Raw genomic sequence first — 15,723 nt, forward strand, 5'->3', positions numbered from 1 at the left:
TAAATTCATCATCCTGTCCATCATGTTACTGTCCAGGTAGCGTGTGGGTCCATCAGGTGTTCTATCCAGATGCAGTACCAGTAAATTGCAGTTTAATGTGCTGTACACTTTAGTTGCATATTTCCCAGAGCATTCACATTGTGTGCCAAAGTCCTATGAGGTTTCTGAACTTCCACAATTTAAAACCCAGTATTGAACGAGCTGGTCTTTACAGCTGCTATTGGCTTCAACTTAAGACACAGGATGTAGTTTCCCAAAATGTAACACATAGCAGTGCTAAAGCACAGACCTTTGCAATTACATCAGAGATCAGTCCTGCTCTGGCACGTTCATGCTCACCTGCACTCACACACTTGCTCTAAGACTCATCAGTAAACTTACTCCTACCTTTGCTCATAAAACCACTGGTACTTACACCAGGAACCTCACCAACGACACACTGCCACATACACTAGTAACCTTCCTCCTACTTGCGATGGAAGTTGCAATGTAAGCCCATTTGCACTTTATTCACCCCTGCACTGGAACTTGCACCAGTAAGCTCACTCTCACCTTGCTCAGACCTTCATTGGCACTTGCACCAGTACCTGTACTCACACTTGGGCTGGCATTGTTGACCTCTCTCACACCAGCACCGGGCCTGCCCTGGCACTAGCATTCACCCCTTTACTCCTACTTACACTCACACCTACTCTGACACTTGCACCAGTAACATCTGTCCAGATCATTTGAATCAAATTAATTGATAGCTTCATGCAGCCCCTCAGTCTCTTGCAGCAGCACTCACTGCAGAGTAATGGAAGAAGATGATACCTAATCCTCAAAGAGCAAAAATTGCTCCCAGGAGGCTCCTGGTAATGCATCTTGAACGTTTATACTGCTGATGGGATTAAAACGAGCGAAAGAAGTTGTTTATTCTGCTTGCAAAGTGAATGCTTGAAAGTGAGTAGAAGAATTATGGCAGATGTGTGTGTATTTAGCTTAAAGCGGGGAACAGGGCATGCGACAAAGTAGGAGCACGGGGACATCCTTGATCCCTCCGACTGCCATTGGCTTCCATTTTAATTTCAGAATTGGAAGGTCAGAGTCAGAACGGCAGAGATCTAGAAGCTTCCATTTTGTGTCATGGTGAGGGTAAGGAGCTTCAGTGAGTGAACATGGGTGGATTTGGCATGGCCCTTATGGCTGTGTCACTGGCTGCTCTGAATTCACCTGCCACATAAACTCCAAACTATTATCCAAGTAATCAAAATAAACACCCAGATGAACTCTGAAATCCCCAGTGCTGGATCAGGGAACGGGTAGTTTGGGAGCGGACATGAGACTCAGTCACAGACCCCATGTGAGCATTTCCCAGCTAGAAGTGATCATAAACATTTTAGTTGTTTGATCTGGTGTTTAAAATCCGGCATAATAATGAAGCAGAAAATGAGATCAGCGCAAGTTGAGAGTGTTATGTCTGCGCAAGCTGACAGATAGCTCTGCTGTCAGGTGTTAGAGTCTGTAAATTGTAAAGATTGAACTGCAGCTTGTCTTATTAACGGGAATTAGTGGAAGAGTTATGCTGTTTGAGGCCAGAACCCTTACATTCGGGGTGAAACTCTTAATGGTTTGAGCTCTAAACACCATCAAATCCTTTTTCTTCAAACCGTCACCTCTTTATAAATACATATTTCAAAAGGAAGTCGTTTATTGATGTTTCATAAGATCTTCAGGATGTTGTAGCTGTTTAAATGCGATTTCTAGATGTTAGATTAAAAAATAAGTGGTAACTTTTCCCATTACATGCACTTGAATTATTGCTCTTCTTGCACTAGAGTGTTATTCTTAATGTTACACAAATGGCAATTAAGTGTCACACATAAGAGCACTGAAAACATGGAAAAGGCACACCTAAGCAAAGAGAATCATTGGCAGTTATGGTGACATGGTGCCAAGACGCCATTTTGTAAAATCGAGACGCTGACAGAAAAAAAGTCGTTAATATGCTGCATGACTGGAATCCTTCCGCGGTTAATGTGGGATTTACGACCGCTGCAAAAGAGTACGTGGCTGCGATTGTCTTTTTATTTTAATGCCAAGTCTTGCATTAGGACACTACTCAATCCAGTGCCGAAAATAAGCGGCCCCCGAGAGGAGACAGCAAGCAGCATTCTGCTAGACTGAAGGGCCTTTAGAAACTCGATATTCATAATACCAGTAGAGGGCTGGTCGCGGAGTGCGGGCGGCGTTTTAGGGCTGGTCTTTTCTGTTACTCTGAGAATCGACAGACGCTAAAGTGAAACTATGAAAGGTTTTTGGCACCGGCTCCTTGCTGCAAGACTTCGTTTATTTGAAAAATGTAATCTCACATCCAAATTCTCAGTGTACCTTTAATGCATCGTGCTAGTTAAGGGTTATTTGTAGAGAGGAAGGGATAAACAGTAAGACGTAGAAACCAAGTGACAGTCCTCACCCGTCAAGAGGTTTTATCCGGCAGACCTTTACTTGTGACCTGTAGTTCGTGTTTAGAATAACAAAAGTGTTAAAATCCTAACATGCAAAATGCTATTTGTTAAAAAGCCGACACTGGCTTCAGCAAGCGCTTTACGTAAAACTGCGCAGGGCCAGTTGCCTATAGATAATAATTAAGTGTTGTTTTTAATCTGTGTACACCCAGACGTGATTTGGTATACCTTTTATTTCGTTTTAAGGGTACACACTGTTATTGTTTTTATTTGGTGTTTAATAGAGAGCTAAATGCGTCACTTAAAGCGTCCAAGTACTGTACAGGCGCTGAGAGGTTGTTTGTGATTGAGGCACACCAACAATTATTTAACAACGTCTATTTTTTAGAGATAAACCCATTCTGATAGTAAAGTCCTAAATTATCATTAAAGTGATTGCCAGTATCCTGGTTGAAAATGCAAGGACTTTTTTTTACATTGATAAAATGGAGAATGTACAGTTTTGACTTGAATCCGTATCGTGCAATGTTCAATATACTATAACAAATATACTAGAGTCGTTCACATTTGTTTTTTATAACCTTATTTTCCTATTTCCAATGTTATCATTTTTTGGGTCGTTGTGTGGTAACCTTTAAATGAGGCATATATATTTTAAAAACTATGGTTATGCATGGGGAGAGCCTCAGCTCGTGTGGGTGAGTGCAGTATTCGTTCGTCCGAGCTACCGAGGATGGAGAGCTGAGCTCCACTAGATGGCAGGTTTGTCATGCGCCCGATTGCTGCCGAGCAGGAAAGTCCATCCGTGTTTAGTCTGCGCTCGAAGGGTCTCCGCGTGGCCAGGGCAGACCCCGTGGACTTCCTGAAACATGTGTTAGCAATTCTGCCGCAGACATGGCTTTCTTTGTTTTACTGCCTGGCTTTCTGAGAAAGTGTTGGTGCCTGGTTATGGGCTGTCTGGATCATGTCAGAGGACACGGGGATCAAGTTCATCTGACAGCCCAGGCTGGGGCTGGATGGAGGTGAGGAAACTGACCCTCCACTCTCAGCAGCAACAAGTCACCGCTTGTCTGAGGGCCAAGGCCAAAAACCCCGGGCGGCTTTAGCTGTTCTGCAGCTGAATAAACACAACACTCTGCCGCTTGGCTTTTGCGTATTTGAAGTACAGGAGTTAGTTCAGTCAAAAGGTTTTCTATTTCTGAACAGGAGATTCTAATCATCCATTTCTCTCTCTCTTTTCCTCACGTCCATGCTGGCTCCCAAAGCCCCGTCCAGACGAGGTGACCTGGAAATCCTTGGCTATTGCCTGCTGCAGTGGTTATGTGGGAAACTGCCCTGGGAACAGCAAGTGAAGGACCCTGCCGCCGTCCAGTCTGCTAAAACTAAGTATGTCTCCTGGTGGTTGCTTGGCCATTTACAAACAGTAACCTAAAACTAGACTGCGAGGCCTGCTCACGCACATTTCACCTCACAGCCCCGATTTCTGCAAAGCAACATAATTTTTAGTATGGGGGGTGGGGAGGACTGCACTTTATCAGAATTGTTGTGTCATATGTAACTTTTATTCTTATCTCGTACTCTTATTTTGTTAAAGTAAAGCTCACCTTGACAGTAAAAGTGCGGGTCCAGTTCTTCTTTTTAAAAGCACAAATAGGAAAAACTCAGGGCACAAAGTAGAATACATTCTCCTTTAGTGCAGAGAAGCAAGTTGAGATGCTAAAAGTGCCCCGTTTTGATACAATATGGGCGACGTGTATATTCGCTTTGGTGTGTCTCAGTGAACACAGCTCTCACTGGTGTCATCTTTAGAATTTTGAGGGCCCCGGGAAAGGCGTAGTATGCAAGCCCCTGTTTGGACAATATTTGAATTGTAATACCAATTTCCTGTTAATTCAACCCCACGTGATACTTACAGTACTAAATTATGTCAAACTTGTTGAATTATGACTTGTATGGGACTCCAAAAATCCTTAAAAAGACACTGGTTAGAGAGAGAAATTGAGTCAGAAGTAAAGGTACGCAGAGAAGTTTAGATGATAAAATAGAATGGACAGGTGTCAAATGGAGAGAAAGTTCAGCTTTCCAGCGGCCCCTGTAAGGTGGAGCTCTGAGCAATTGCCCACTTTACCCTACCTTAAAACATCTCTAGGTGTCCGAGAGACCTGCAGGTCTACAGCTGGAGTCTTGTCAGAATAACTCAGGCTTTTATGCTTTGGATGCCGATAAAATAAAAACACTTCTTTTTTCAAGTGCCTAGTCATGGGTTTAATTGTCATATAAAAACTGTAATTATTCATAGCATTGTATATGATTTTTTTTATGTTTTCAGGATTTACTCCAATGAAACGACTGGGCTCCCGTCAATAAGTGAATTTGGGTTGCACGATTAAAATAACTTTGTGGCAAAAAATCAGTCTTCAAATTATTAGGGTTACGAATTCACTGCAGTCTGCACTTGCCTCAGTCACTTGTTTGTCTCTTGGGATTCGTTGTATGTCTCTGGTATTTCAGGAGAGGAAACTTTAGTCCAGTTAACACATTTTGGGAATTAAGTACACATTTCATTGGACTGTTGCATATCATTTCATCTTGTGATTATCTGATTGATAGGACAGAATATAGAATTAACACAAATGAAGGCAGATAGAATCCTCTTAGAGGCAGATAAAGTAAAAAAAGGCAGTGCTTAAAACGATCGGTGGTTGTAGGTGGGACCCAGCAACATTAATTGTGGGGGGCGGCACTTGTTTTTCCTCATCAGACTTTGATCTAGAGAAAGAGAGAGAAAAACAAACACTGGGGAAGGAAGTAGGAAGACAAGGACAGAAAAGCATGACCTAGAACGAAAGTAGGAATGAAAAAGATTCTGCACAAGTGAGATAAAGGGGCTCAGAGTGTTTTGTGGTGGATGAAAGAGAGGCAGCAAGTGGAATAAAGACTACTCAGCCATGGTATTTGCAGCACTGACATTCAGTAGCAGCAGCAGTGGGCCTCTCAGCAGAAAGTTTAGGCCCCAACACACTTACAAATTAAGCTCTGAGGGAGCAAAGCCAAGGGTCTGGCTTGGCTCTAAGAGCCTGTGCACGAGCCGAGCCCTGACATTTTTGACACGTAAATCTTGCAACAAATGTTGAATAAAAAATATGACAGTCACTTCAAAGTTCAAACACCTACGTTTCATTAACACACAAAGCGTTTTACCTTAGTACATCAGCATTGGATTATATCAGTACATTGAGAGGCATTTATTAAAAGTGACAGTTTCTAACATGTTCATAGATATATTTGTCCCACATGCTGCCACAATGCCACTGGTGTACTGAGGCAAGTCACGTGTCATTTCCACCTTATATGTGGGCATAGTTCTTATTAACATGGAGCAATATTGTAGTGTATTAAATCTAAAACAAGGTTTTTGTAGACTGTACTTTCTGATCCTGCATAATTGAAGGTGTTCTCATAACTGACTATGAAGAAAAAGGATTCTCAGTGAAATAAAATACTTGTGAAGTATCACAGAATTTGGTGAAGCGAGGAAGCCGGGACGGAATCCATGCTTTCTTCTACCACCTTGTGCAGTTTAGCCCCTAAACAGGGATCGCTGTCTTGCGCCAATTTTACATTAAATGTCATCATCTCGTGTTTAAGTCTCTTGGTGCATGAGGTCAGAGCGTGAGGAGCAGGCAGAAGTCCCTTGAGGGTTGGGCTCGAGTATCAAGGAGAACCTCGAGCTGAGTCACATCCACGCATCTGGCTCGAGCTTTCAGTTCGCCCACCTCTATTAAGAGCTGGAAATCAAACTGTGCCATCAGTCTCTTTTACATGCAGATCGTACATATAACATAGGATAGGCTCTTTAAAACTCAAACTAGTGTTACTTTAGTATTTGGACGCGTTTTACGTTTGCGCATTAGATTGTATCACTGATTTCGCTAGCCTTTTATTAAAATTAACAGATTGCAAACATGATCTTAAAAACAGTTATGAACCCCCCTCAATCGCCCTGACTACGATGCCATTAGTGAACCCAGAGGTAATGAAATTGTCATGGGCACCTTGCTTGTGGCATAGGTTGTTGTTGTATATGGAACAATATGATAGTCTATTAACTGAAATGGTGTATTTAAAGGTGCTGTCCAGGTGATGAAGGAAAAGGACCAAAGTGAAAGAGGATATTTGCCAAGCTTCACACAGTTCGGTCAAGCGGGAAGCCGGGCAGTCATCCCAGGTTTCCTGGATTATTAACACTGTGCATATCAGCCACTAGATGGGTTTCTCTTTCTCTCTCTCTTCTGTTTTACATCACATATTATTCAGCGTGTTTTCTTTAGTTTGTTGAAGAGCTTCATATGTACACTGTCTTAAACACACGTTATTGCACGTTAAATCACCTTTTTAAAAGAAGTATTTCTAGAAAGAATGCACAAAGTTAGGGAAGGGCAGGGTACTCAGTTGTAATACTTATGTCTCCTCCTCCCCCTGGTATGACCAGATACAGATTTCAGGAGAGGCTCAAAACAACTAAGAAATGAAAGGTCGCTGAGTTCATATAACAAAAGTTTAGGGGGAGCTCAGCTGCCAGCATACTTTCACAGAGTCCACTCCCTGCGAACATTTTGTATTTCTCATTACCCCATGGGTTTGACACTGGGCACAGCAGATCAGATGGACGGATAGTCAACTTCTGCAGAGTGCTGTGCGTTTGGCAAAGTACTCCATGTTAGTCATTTCTCAGATCGCCCGCTCTCACAACTTGCTTGAAAAATCATTAGCAGTGCCTCCCTCTCCAAGAACGTCCACAGCACTGTGTTAGGTCTTCACTCTCAGCCCATCTGCAAAACCGGCAGGTGGGTGTATCGTGGGGATGGGTAGGTGGTTGGAGTTTGTGGGCTTGAGAATGAGTTGAGGGCAGAAGCCACATGACGGCTCAGGGGGCCCAGGAAGCCATCAAGCTGAACCAGAATCAGGCAGAGTGGCATGTCCACCTCTAGAGTGAACTCAGCAGCATTCCTCCAGGTAGAAGATAACCCTATGCAGTTCTTCCATGACACACACGTTAGCCTAATAACTCCAGGGGAAAGCGTCCTGACTATGAAACGGGGTATAGCAGAGCTCCATGAAAAGTGCAGTGGAAAATTGAAGTGACGTAATTGACAGTGAACAGTTGTGAGGGATATTGTCATTAGATGTGTGCATCAATCAAAAAAAATGTACAACTTGTTTCTATTAAGAATATCTCTTTTGGTTGTCTCATGGGATATTTGTTATTTAATTTATGGTCACCATGAAAAAAAGTATGTACGGTTAGGAAAACACTTTAATAAAATAAATAAATCTCCCCTTTCTTGTGAGGTTTATATTGAATTGGAATGGGTGCACTCGTGGGAGGTTGTGACTGATCCAAGGCTTACCCTTCTATGAAATCTTGGTTTTACCCTTGTTGAGAGCTGGGTTCAGAAAAGAAAAGAAATTTGGCTGCCCCTAGCCAGACCGATTATTTAGTATTATTTATCCTTTGACTGAACCAATGATGCAGATATATGTAGTGAAAAGGTATCGCAGCGGCCAGGATACCATTACGAGGTATACTTATTGTTTTTTGTTTTCTACAGCTAGGATGTGTAGATGTTATAAATTATGGCTGTGTTATGTTCCTGTGCCACTCATGTCAAACCTGTGACCAAATTTCTCAAATGTACTGAACCTCGTAAATCGCCTGTCGCTGCCCTGAATAAATATAATACCCATAAATGTCTGGTGCCTCCACACTCAGGAGAAGCAGACAGCCAACACTGGGGAACAAATCCTGGCCGAGATACAATCCAGCAGGAGGAAAACTAGAGAGATGTATTTTGCTTTGAAAAAAAATACTAAAACTCTGAGCAACATTTTGTTCAGTGCAGTCTCCCAGTCAGCCAGTTAGTGAGGGAGATCTAGCACCCAGCCATAGAAACCTTATGATGTGTAGTTGATAAACATTCTTGGGTGTCGTATGTTTTCAAAAAAGGCTGAAGTCGTACTTATGACCAGAATACAGTTACGTTAAATCGGCATTTCACTTTCAGTTAAGATGCAAATTGCCCAAATTCACTGCATCCGATTTACCACCTGTAACTATCCCAAACTCATTGAGATCGTATGTAAGCTTTAAACCCTCACACTTGTGAGACCCAGAAGAACACACACAGATTTGGGTGGGGGGGGGGCAAACCTTGTCAAAAATGTGTTTCCCCCAAGATGAAAACTAAAGGGAATTGTGATGTTTTGGAAACAAATGCTACAAATATGACAAAAGTAATGTTCAGTGTGTTCTACTGGTGATCCTGTAATAGCAAGACCTGATTGGCACTAGTATATTAGTTCTGAAGTTTTACACTTTCCACATCGTGCTGAGTTCGAGTTTTGTAATGAAATAAACTGTGCACTATAAACGGTGACTGCCACAATGTAGCCATCTGCACAAATATTATATCATTGATTCTGCAGACTAGATTTCCTAGGAGGGCCCAAACACATTTTGCATTACCGAACTCTAGACATTCAGGGCAACATTCCTTCTTTAGCGTTTCAGGATTTGTATTTGTCCATTTGAGAAATGCAGCAAAATATTGACTACGTTTTTTAAAAGAATTACAATGGATGCATATATTTCATTCACTCTTCTGGCTGAAATGAGATTTTGATGTGGGGTTTACACCAATGAGTAGCTCCGAATGTGCCAAATATATATTGTGCCGGTGCTCATAGAATCTAAAGAAAAGCTACAACACAGAGGTGTGCAAACACACCTGCAGTCAAAGGATTAATATAATCATAGCTCTAGCCAGCGACGTTAACTAAAGCAGTCAAAGATGTAAGAATTCATTACGAAGCACTGGCCTTTATGTGCTTATAAAGTCTACTGTATCATTTGGCTTCACCGGCTTAAAGTGAGGAGGAGGCGGAGTGCTGTGGTAAAAGGGTGTAAAGGCATTCAGAGTGGGGAGAAGAGAATCTGCTGCCTCAACTAAAACAAAGGTAGCTCAATGACAGGTTGAGGGTAATAGAGTGGACTGAAGGACCTAGTTTGTTTTAAGAGTTGAGCCTAAGCACTGCAGAGGCATTCCTGATTAAAATGTTGGTAAGGGAATCAGATAGGCATGATTAGAGGAGGAAAGGACAAGAACATTTTTTGTCATAAACCCATCAATGGCAGAAAACAAAAGAGCAGGTGATATCACCAAGGGAAATAATATATAGAGAAAAAAGGCGTGTTTCTAAGACAGGAGGAGCCCGAGCTGGGAGTTAGGTGGAAATAGATGAAAAGCCCATGCTACAGAAAAAGAGAGGTCAGAGAGGCACGAAGAAAACACTTGCAGGGCCCATGATGCCGGCATTATGTAGACAGGAAGTAACATAGTGATCCTCAGTATTGAATATTGTGGATAAATTAAGAAGTATGTAGATAACAAATTATTATGGTGAGATGAGTAAGTAAAGTTGGCTACATGTTGAGTGGAGTCTCATTTGAAAGTGGGGCACAGAAGTTTGATTGAAAATATTTAGGATAATAGGAGTAAGGCCATTAAAAACTAGTTGGCTAATATGTTGGACATGAAAAGGAGCTAGTTTACTGTGATGCAGTTGGAAGGAGAGGAAGGGTCAGCAGTATTTGTTAAGAGGTAGTACTATTGCACTTTTGACTCATGAGTATTAGCCAGATAGAAGGAATTGGTTAAAAAAAAAAAGGTAAGTAAGTTCACATCCTTTGAGGAGAGAGCCAAAGGTTTGACAATTTGTAGGCCAAAGGGATAAAATAGGGCACATGAAGGATTTGCATATATTAGTATAGGATTGAGTTGCAAAAATTAAGTGGTGGAAAAATCAAAGAGTACTACTAGATGAGGTAGCTGGAGAGCTGAGATGAAGAAGGGAGTAGAAAGGATGATTATTAGTGTGATGATTGTCTCTCTGACGGTGATTATTGTGGGAATAGTAGGTCCTTGGCAGTGAGTGAACGGCGTGAGAAATGGGAGTGCATGGGGGAATTAAGTTGTTGATTGTACATTCAGAAGCTGAGGATGAGGCTGAAGTAAGGTGATTTTGAAGATATGTGGATTTTTTCCTTGGCTAAAGCTAGCATGTTTAAGACTTGTCTGTGGTGGTCAAGATTATTGTGAGCCTTCTGTTTGCACCATTTCAATAGAGGGGCCTTCATTCTGATTTGAAGGAACAAATTGACTCCTTTTTGCACACACCCCTCACATAAACAGAACCCATGCAGAATGACAGACATTCCAATGAATCGTTCCCAAACTGTTGAACAACCTCCCATCCCACATCAGAGACTCCTCTGCTCTTCTTGAATTCCACAAGAAGTAGTCCTGGCTTTACGATTATCCAACCTACCATAGTCCGGGCTAGACACACACACCTGCTCAGTGCCAGGATACCCTTGCAGGTTAACAGTGTGCTTTACACATACACATAATATAACAAATGTTAGGTGCCCTGGAATAGAGCTTAATGCTAGTCAAAGTTGTTATATTGATTTTGGCAAAGGCTGTGGTGTGTTTCAGAGGTATGACATTGTTGTAGATTTGGTTGAGCAAACCCAGAAAGGAATTGAGTGAGTCTTTTCTTCTTGAGATGGTAGAGACGGTGATAGATGGGAAGGGAGGAAGAGGAGATGTTAATTGTGCGCCATAAAAGGATCTAGTCTGTCAGGGGAGGAAGGTTCAAAGGTAGGAGAAAAAGGTTAGCTTGTTACAAATCAGTATGAGATGCAAAGGTTTGCCTTATTTATATGTAGGTGAGGAGTGTCTATTTCTTAAAATGTGATCAGATCATTTTGTACAAGCAGGGTAATATGAAGTTGTACTTCAGCATTTAGATTTGAGTTCTCGAGTAGAATTATATTAGCTGGTGAATTCCAAAAGGTGCTTGGTGCTTGCATTGTAAGCTTACTTGAACCTCACCTAATTTTACAGGATTATTTAAGTTTCTATGTTTTATTTTGTTTCTATGTTTATGTTTATGTGTTTTTCTATGAATGAATTACCCACAAATTGTCCTACAAACTATTTGTATCTATTTTGAAGCAATAGGGTAACATGCTATGAAATATAGTTTTGTGGGGAAACAATTGTTCCAACAACCCTAGAATTTAAATTTTTCTAGCTGGTTTAGGTACAACAGTGATTGTTTGTAGTTTGTATGTTGCACTTTCAAATGTATGTTATACAAACACAACATGATTTTGTTTCTGTGGGACCATGAGTACTCTGCCCCCTTTATTTATGATTAAGAGTTTCAGAATGCAAAAACGTTTAAGGCTTAGATAGGATACCAGTATACAAAATTCTAAATTGATTACTTAAGAAGTTATTAATATTTTTTATTATTGTTTCAGACTTATGGACGGGCTCCCTGATTCAGTATTACAACTGGCCCCTTCTAAAAGCATCACTTGTAAGTATGGAAGCTGTGTATTTTATAATAGTAATAAACAGTGGTGATGTTATCACTTTTTTATGTTGTAAGGTTTTAAGTTTCTGATGGGTACTTCTGACTGCAGATTCCTCACTTGTGAATATTCCTTAGGCATCAGACTGGAACCAGAAACTTTTTCAGCAGTACCTGTGCATGCCGGTAGGTGGTGTCCTGCGGCTCTAAGCCAGTGCCTTTCTGTACCGGAAGTAATGTGTGGAGCCTCATAAAAGTGACAACGGTGCTCGCTGAAGTCAGTTCTTTCTTTACACACCACCAGATGCCTATCCTGAGCTATCCTCTTGTCTCTGACAAGACAATTCTCTCTCAAAAGATTGAAAGATATACAGTTGTGAAAGGGCCATGCCACCCCCTAAGACACCAGGATTCAAACCCTGTAGTGACTGTTGCAAACAGACATCTATCAGCTGTGCCTTTGGTGCTTGGGGTCAGAACACAACGCCAACGACTTTAGCGATTGCGCCCAGATAAACCCAAAGGCCTCGCAGGACTATGAGGCAAAGCTCTACACTGCCAAACATTTGATGACTCCATACCATGGCCAGTCGAGGCTGAAGGGGTTGGTACCCGCAGCTGTGTCCCATGAGAGATCTTTATCACTGTCACATGGTAAGTCAAAAAGAGAAGCACAAGGAGTCTAAGCACATGTTTTCCTCTACCAGCCTTGTTTTGTGTTTGCTCAACACTGGCTGCTTCCATGCACTTTAGGATTCAGTATCCCAGGTTTTTCCTAATAAACCAGTGGACCTTCTACCTACTCTTACATAGCCATCCTAGACAACCACGATGCTGAAAAGATTTGTGATACACGCTGGGCTGGACACTACTGATTGCTTAGGATGGGCAGTAGGCACCAGTGTAGCAATCAGATGGCATGCCTGGATGCGGTCTGCTGGGTTCTCCGGGAACATCTATTCCCCACTAATAGGTATGCCCTTCGATGTATGCCCTAAGCCATGTGTCAGGAGATGTTACACCTCTGGAAATGACTGAATAACTAGGGGATTATTCTGGTGGTGCACCACCTGGCAGGGTCTTTAATGTCAGGGTGGTCAAACTCAGCTACTGACGCATAGCAGATAAGTAATGGCAGTTAGACCCAGAGGTGGTGCAAGGTATCTTCCATGAATGGGAAGAACCGTGTCTCTGTCTCTTCGCCACTGCCATGAAAATGCACTGTCAGCAGTTTTGTGTCCTGGAGTTCCAAAAATGACTCTCAGAAACACATTCGGCCTAGAGTGGCACTTGGGACTGCTATATGCCTTTGTGCCTCTGCCTCTTCTGCCTGAGTTCGGAAGAAGATCAGGAATGACCAGGCTTAGGTCATCCTTGTGGGACCAGATTGGGCAAGGAGAGTGTGGTACCTGTAACTGATGGGCACAAGCATCTTTCCTACAATTAAGCTGCTACTTTGCCCAAGTCATCCTAGTGGCACCCGATTGGGCAAGGAAAGTGTGATACCTGTAACTTATGGGCACAGGCATCTGTTTTACGATTAAGCTGCAGCATTGGGTGGATTATTTGTCACAGTAGCAGGGCAGGATCCTGCACCTGGGCCCTCTGCAATCCCATCACCATGCTTGGACAATGAGCAGTGACAGTTCACGCCATTCAGCCTAACTCCTGAAGTTGTAAATGTCATTTTGGCAGCAACGTATTCTTCCACGAAATCAGTATATGCCTGCTGTTGAGACAAGCCAATAGCTTGGTGTGGTACTATGCAAATTAACTTACTGCAGGCCAAATTATCTGAAGAACTGCTCTTTGTATTGTCCTTAGCCCAGCAAGGACTTGCATTGCGCACAGTTACAGGCTACTTATCTAACCTTGCATTTCATTTGTGGTTTCCAGATCAGGCTTCCTTTTTTTAATTGCCCGCTGTGATGCGCTTTTTGAAAGTTTTGGAGCATTTGTTACTACCTACGCTTTTCCTCATGTCTTAGTGGGACTTGAATTTAGTCCTCACATTCCTCATATGTACTCCTTTGAGCTGCCACACAGCTATCTATTGCTCCTCCTCACTTTCAAGACCGTTTTCCTCATTGCCATAACATTGATGCGGTGTGTTAGTGAGCTGCAATCTCTGTCAACCTGCTGAACACAACGTTCTTTCCTTACAAGCTGGCATCAATGACTCAGGCTTCTTTTTTAACATAAGATGTCACTCCTTTTCATGTATTGCAAACAATTACCCTCTCAGCAATCTTCTCCTCATCTCACCCTTCTAGGAAGGAAGAGAGACTATGTTGGTTTGATTGTACCAAATAACTATGTGTGGACGATCAGCTCTTTGATTTGGTGGGGTGAAGAAGGGCAAGGCAGTGCAGAAAAGGACCATCTCCTGTTTCATTGTTCTGTTATTGAAATCCGCTACACATTGGCTAAGAAACAGCCCACACAGGGCATGCGGGCCTACTTCACCAGAGCCAAGTCTGCCACCACTGCATTGACATGCGGAGTGCCTGCTCTGGTCATTTGGCAGATGACTACATGGGTGTCAGTTCATACGTTCACAAAGCACTATTTTGGATAACCTGGTTCATTGAGGCAGGCATTTCACATGCTCTGTCCTGCTGGAATTTCTTGTCTCAGACAGTTCCCAAACAAGCCATCTGGGAGGTATTGCTTTGTTATTTATTCACAAGGTGAGGAATCTGCGGTTAGAAGTTGTCATCAAAAGAACAAGTTACCTACCTTCGGTAGCCCCCCTCTTTGGTGAATACGCTAACTGCAGATTCCTCACTTGAGCCTCAGGATTTTCTTCCCAATTAAATAGGTCCCATGACTAGATCTTGGGCTACTGGTATGCAGAATTTACTGCTGTGCTCTGAGTTTTGGGGTGCAGAAAGCTTAGAAAGCAATTGACATCAGCATGCATGTTTGTACTTATATGTGACTCCACAAGTCACTTCCAGATCTGAATGATGTTGGTGTGGAGCCGCACAAAGCCACCTACCTGTGCACATAGGTACTACTGAAAAGATTGCAGATCCAGTCTGATGACTGAGGAATATTCACCAGCTAAGGAATCTGCAGTTTCTTAGAGTATCCATCAGAAAGATCATTACTGAAGGTAAAAAATTTGTTTGTATTTTATGTTAACAGACCCTTTCTGCAAGAAGTCAGGTTTCACAGAGAAGTAGGTGAGAAAGTTGCTGAGAACTAAGTAGTCAACAGTCAGACACAATAATCTATCATCCAGCCCAGCGCATTGCTTTTGTGTACATGAAAGTACTTTAATTGCAGAGCAGAACTAAATACTACACAACGCAGTAGGAATATAATAGAGTAGGAAGCGTCAAACCGGATACATGACTGATGTAAATCTGACATTTCCTGCAGGATGAATTATGATGGGTTCCTGTCGAAGTCATTTTGCGTTCTATACAGTTTGTAATGAAGACTGTCCCGGTTATTTCAGTGATGGATGTGAAGCCTCCTTGAGTAGTTAGGTTTTAATTTTTTCCACAATAAATGTCCATTTTTATAAGTTCTTAGGTCGGGCCACTAGAAGTTCCATTATCTAATTGCATTTGAATCTGGATTGTGTAATCAGGTTTGCCTTGCTGTAGTGCAGGGAGGAAATATACTTTAAAGATACTTCGGAGCTATGCCACTGCATGCCTTGGATGTGGTACAAAGTAACTTAAATAGAAAGATCAGAGGCTATAAATGGTCTCTGTTACTCGCTAACAGGATTTTGGAGTCCTTCAACTTACGTCTTGACTCCTCATATCCAAGATTAAGTAGGTATGGTTGGGAGGGAAAACATGTTTCATTCAGGAAA

At 42.1% G+C, this 15,723-nt stretch overlaps 1 protein-coding gene across 4 annotated transcripts in view; it reads left to right on the forward strand.

The window, feature by feature from the left end:
- Positions 1-15,723, forward strand: part of VRK2 (VRK serine/threonine kinase 2) — a 414,359-nt gene that overhangs the window by 232,364 nt on the left and 166,272 nt on the right. For all 4 annotated transcript variants that reach the window (XM_069234371.1, XM_069234370.1, XM_069234368.1 and 1 more), the window contains exons 9-10: positions 3,713-3,833; positions 11,839-11,897. In XM_069234371.1, the coding sequence (XP_069090472.1) occupies positions 3,713-3,833; positions 11,839-11,897 (180 nt within the window). The remainder of the gene's footprint in view (positions 1-3,712; positions 3,834-11,838; positions 11,898-15,723) is intronic.

This window comes from Pleurodeles waltl, chromosome 5 (assembly GCF_031143425.1).
Source record: "Pleurodeles waltl isolate 20211129_DDA chromosome 5, aPleWal1.hap1.20221129, whole genome shotgun sequence".
In the NCBI taxonomy this organism is placed as follows: Eukaryota; Metazoa; Chordata; class Amphibia; order Caudata; family Salamandridae; genus Pleurodeles; species Pleurodeles waltl.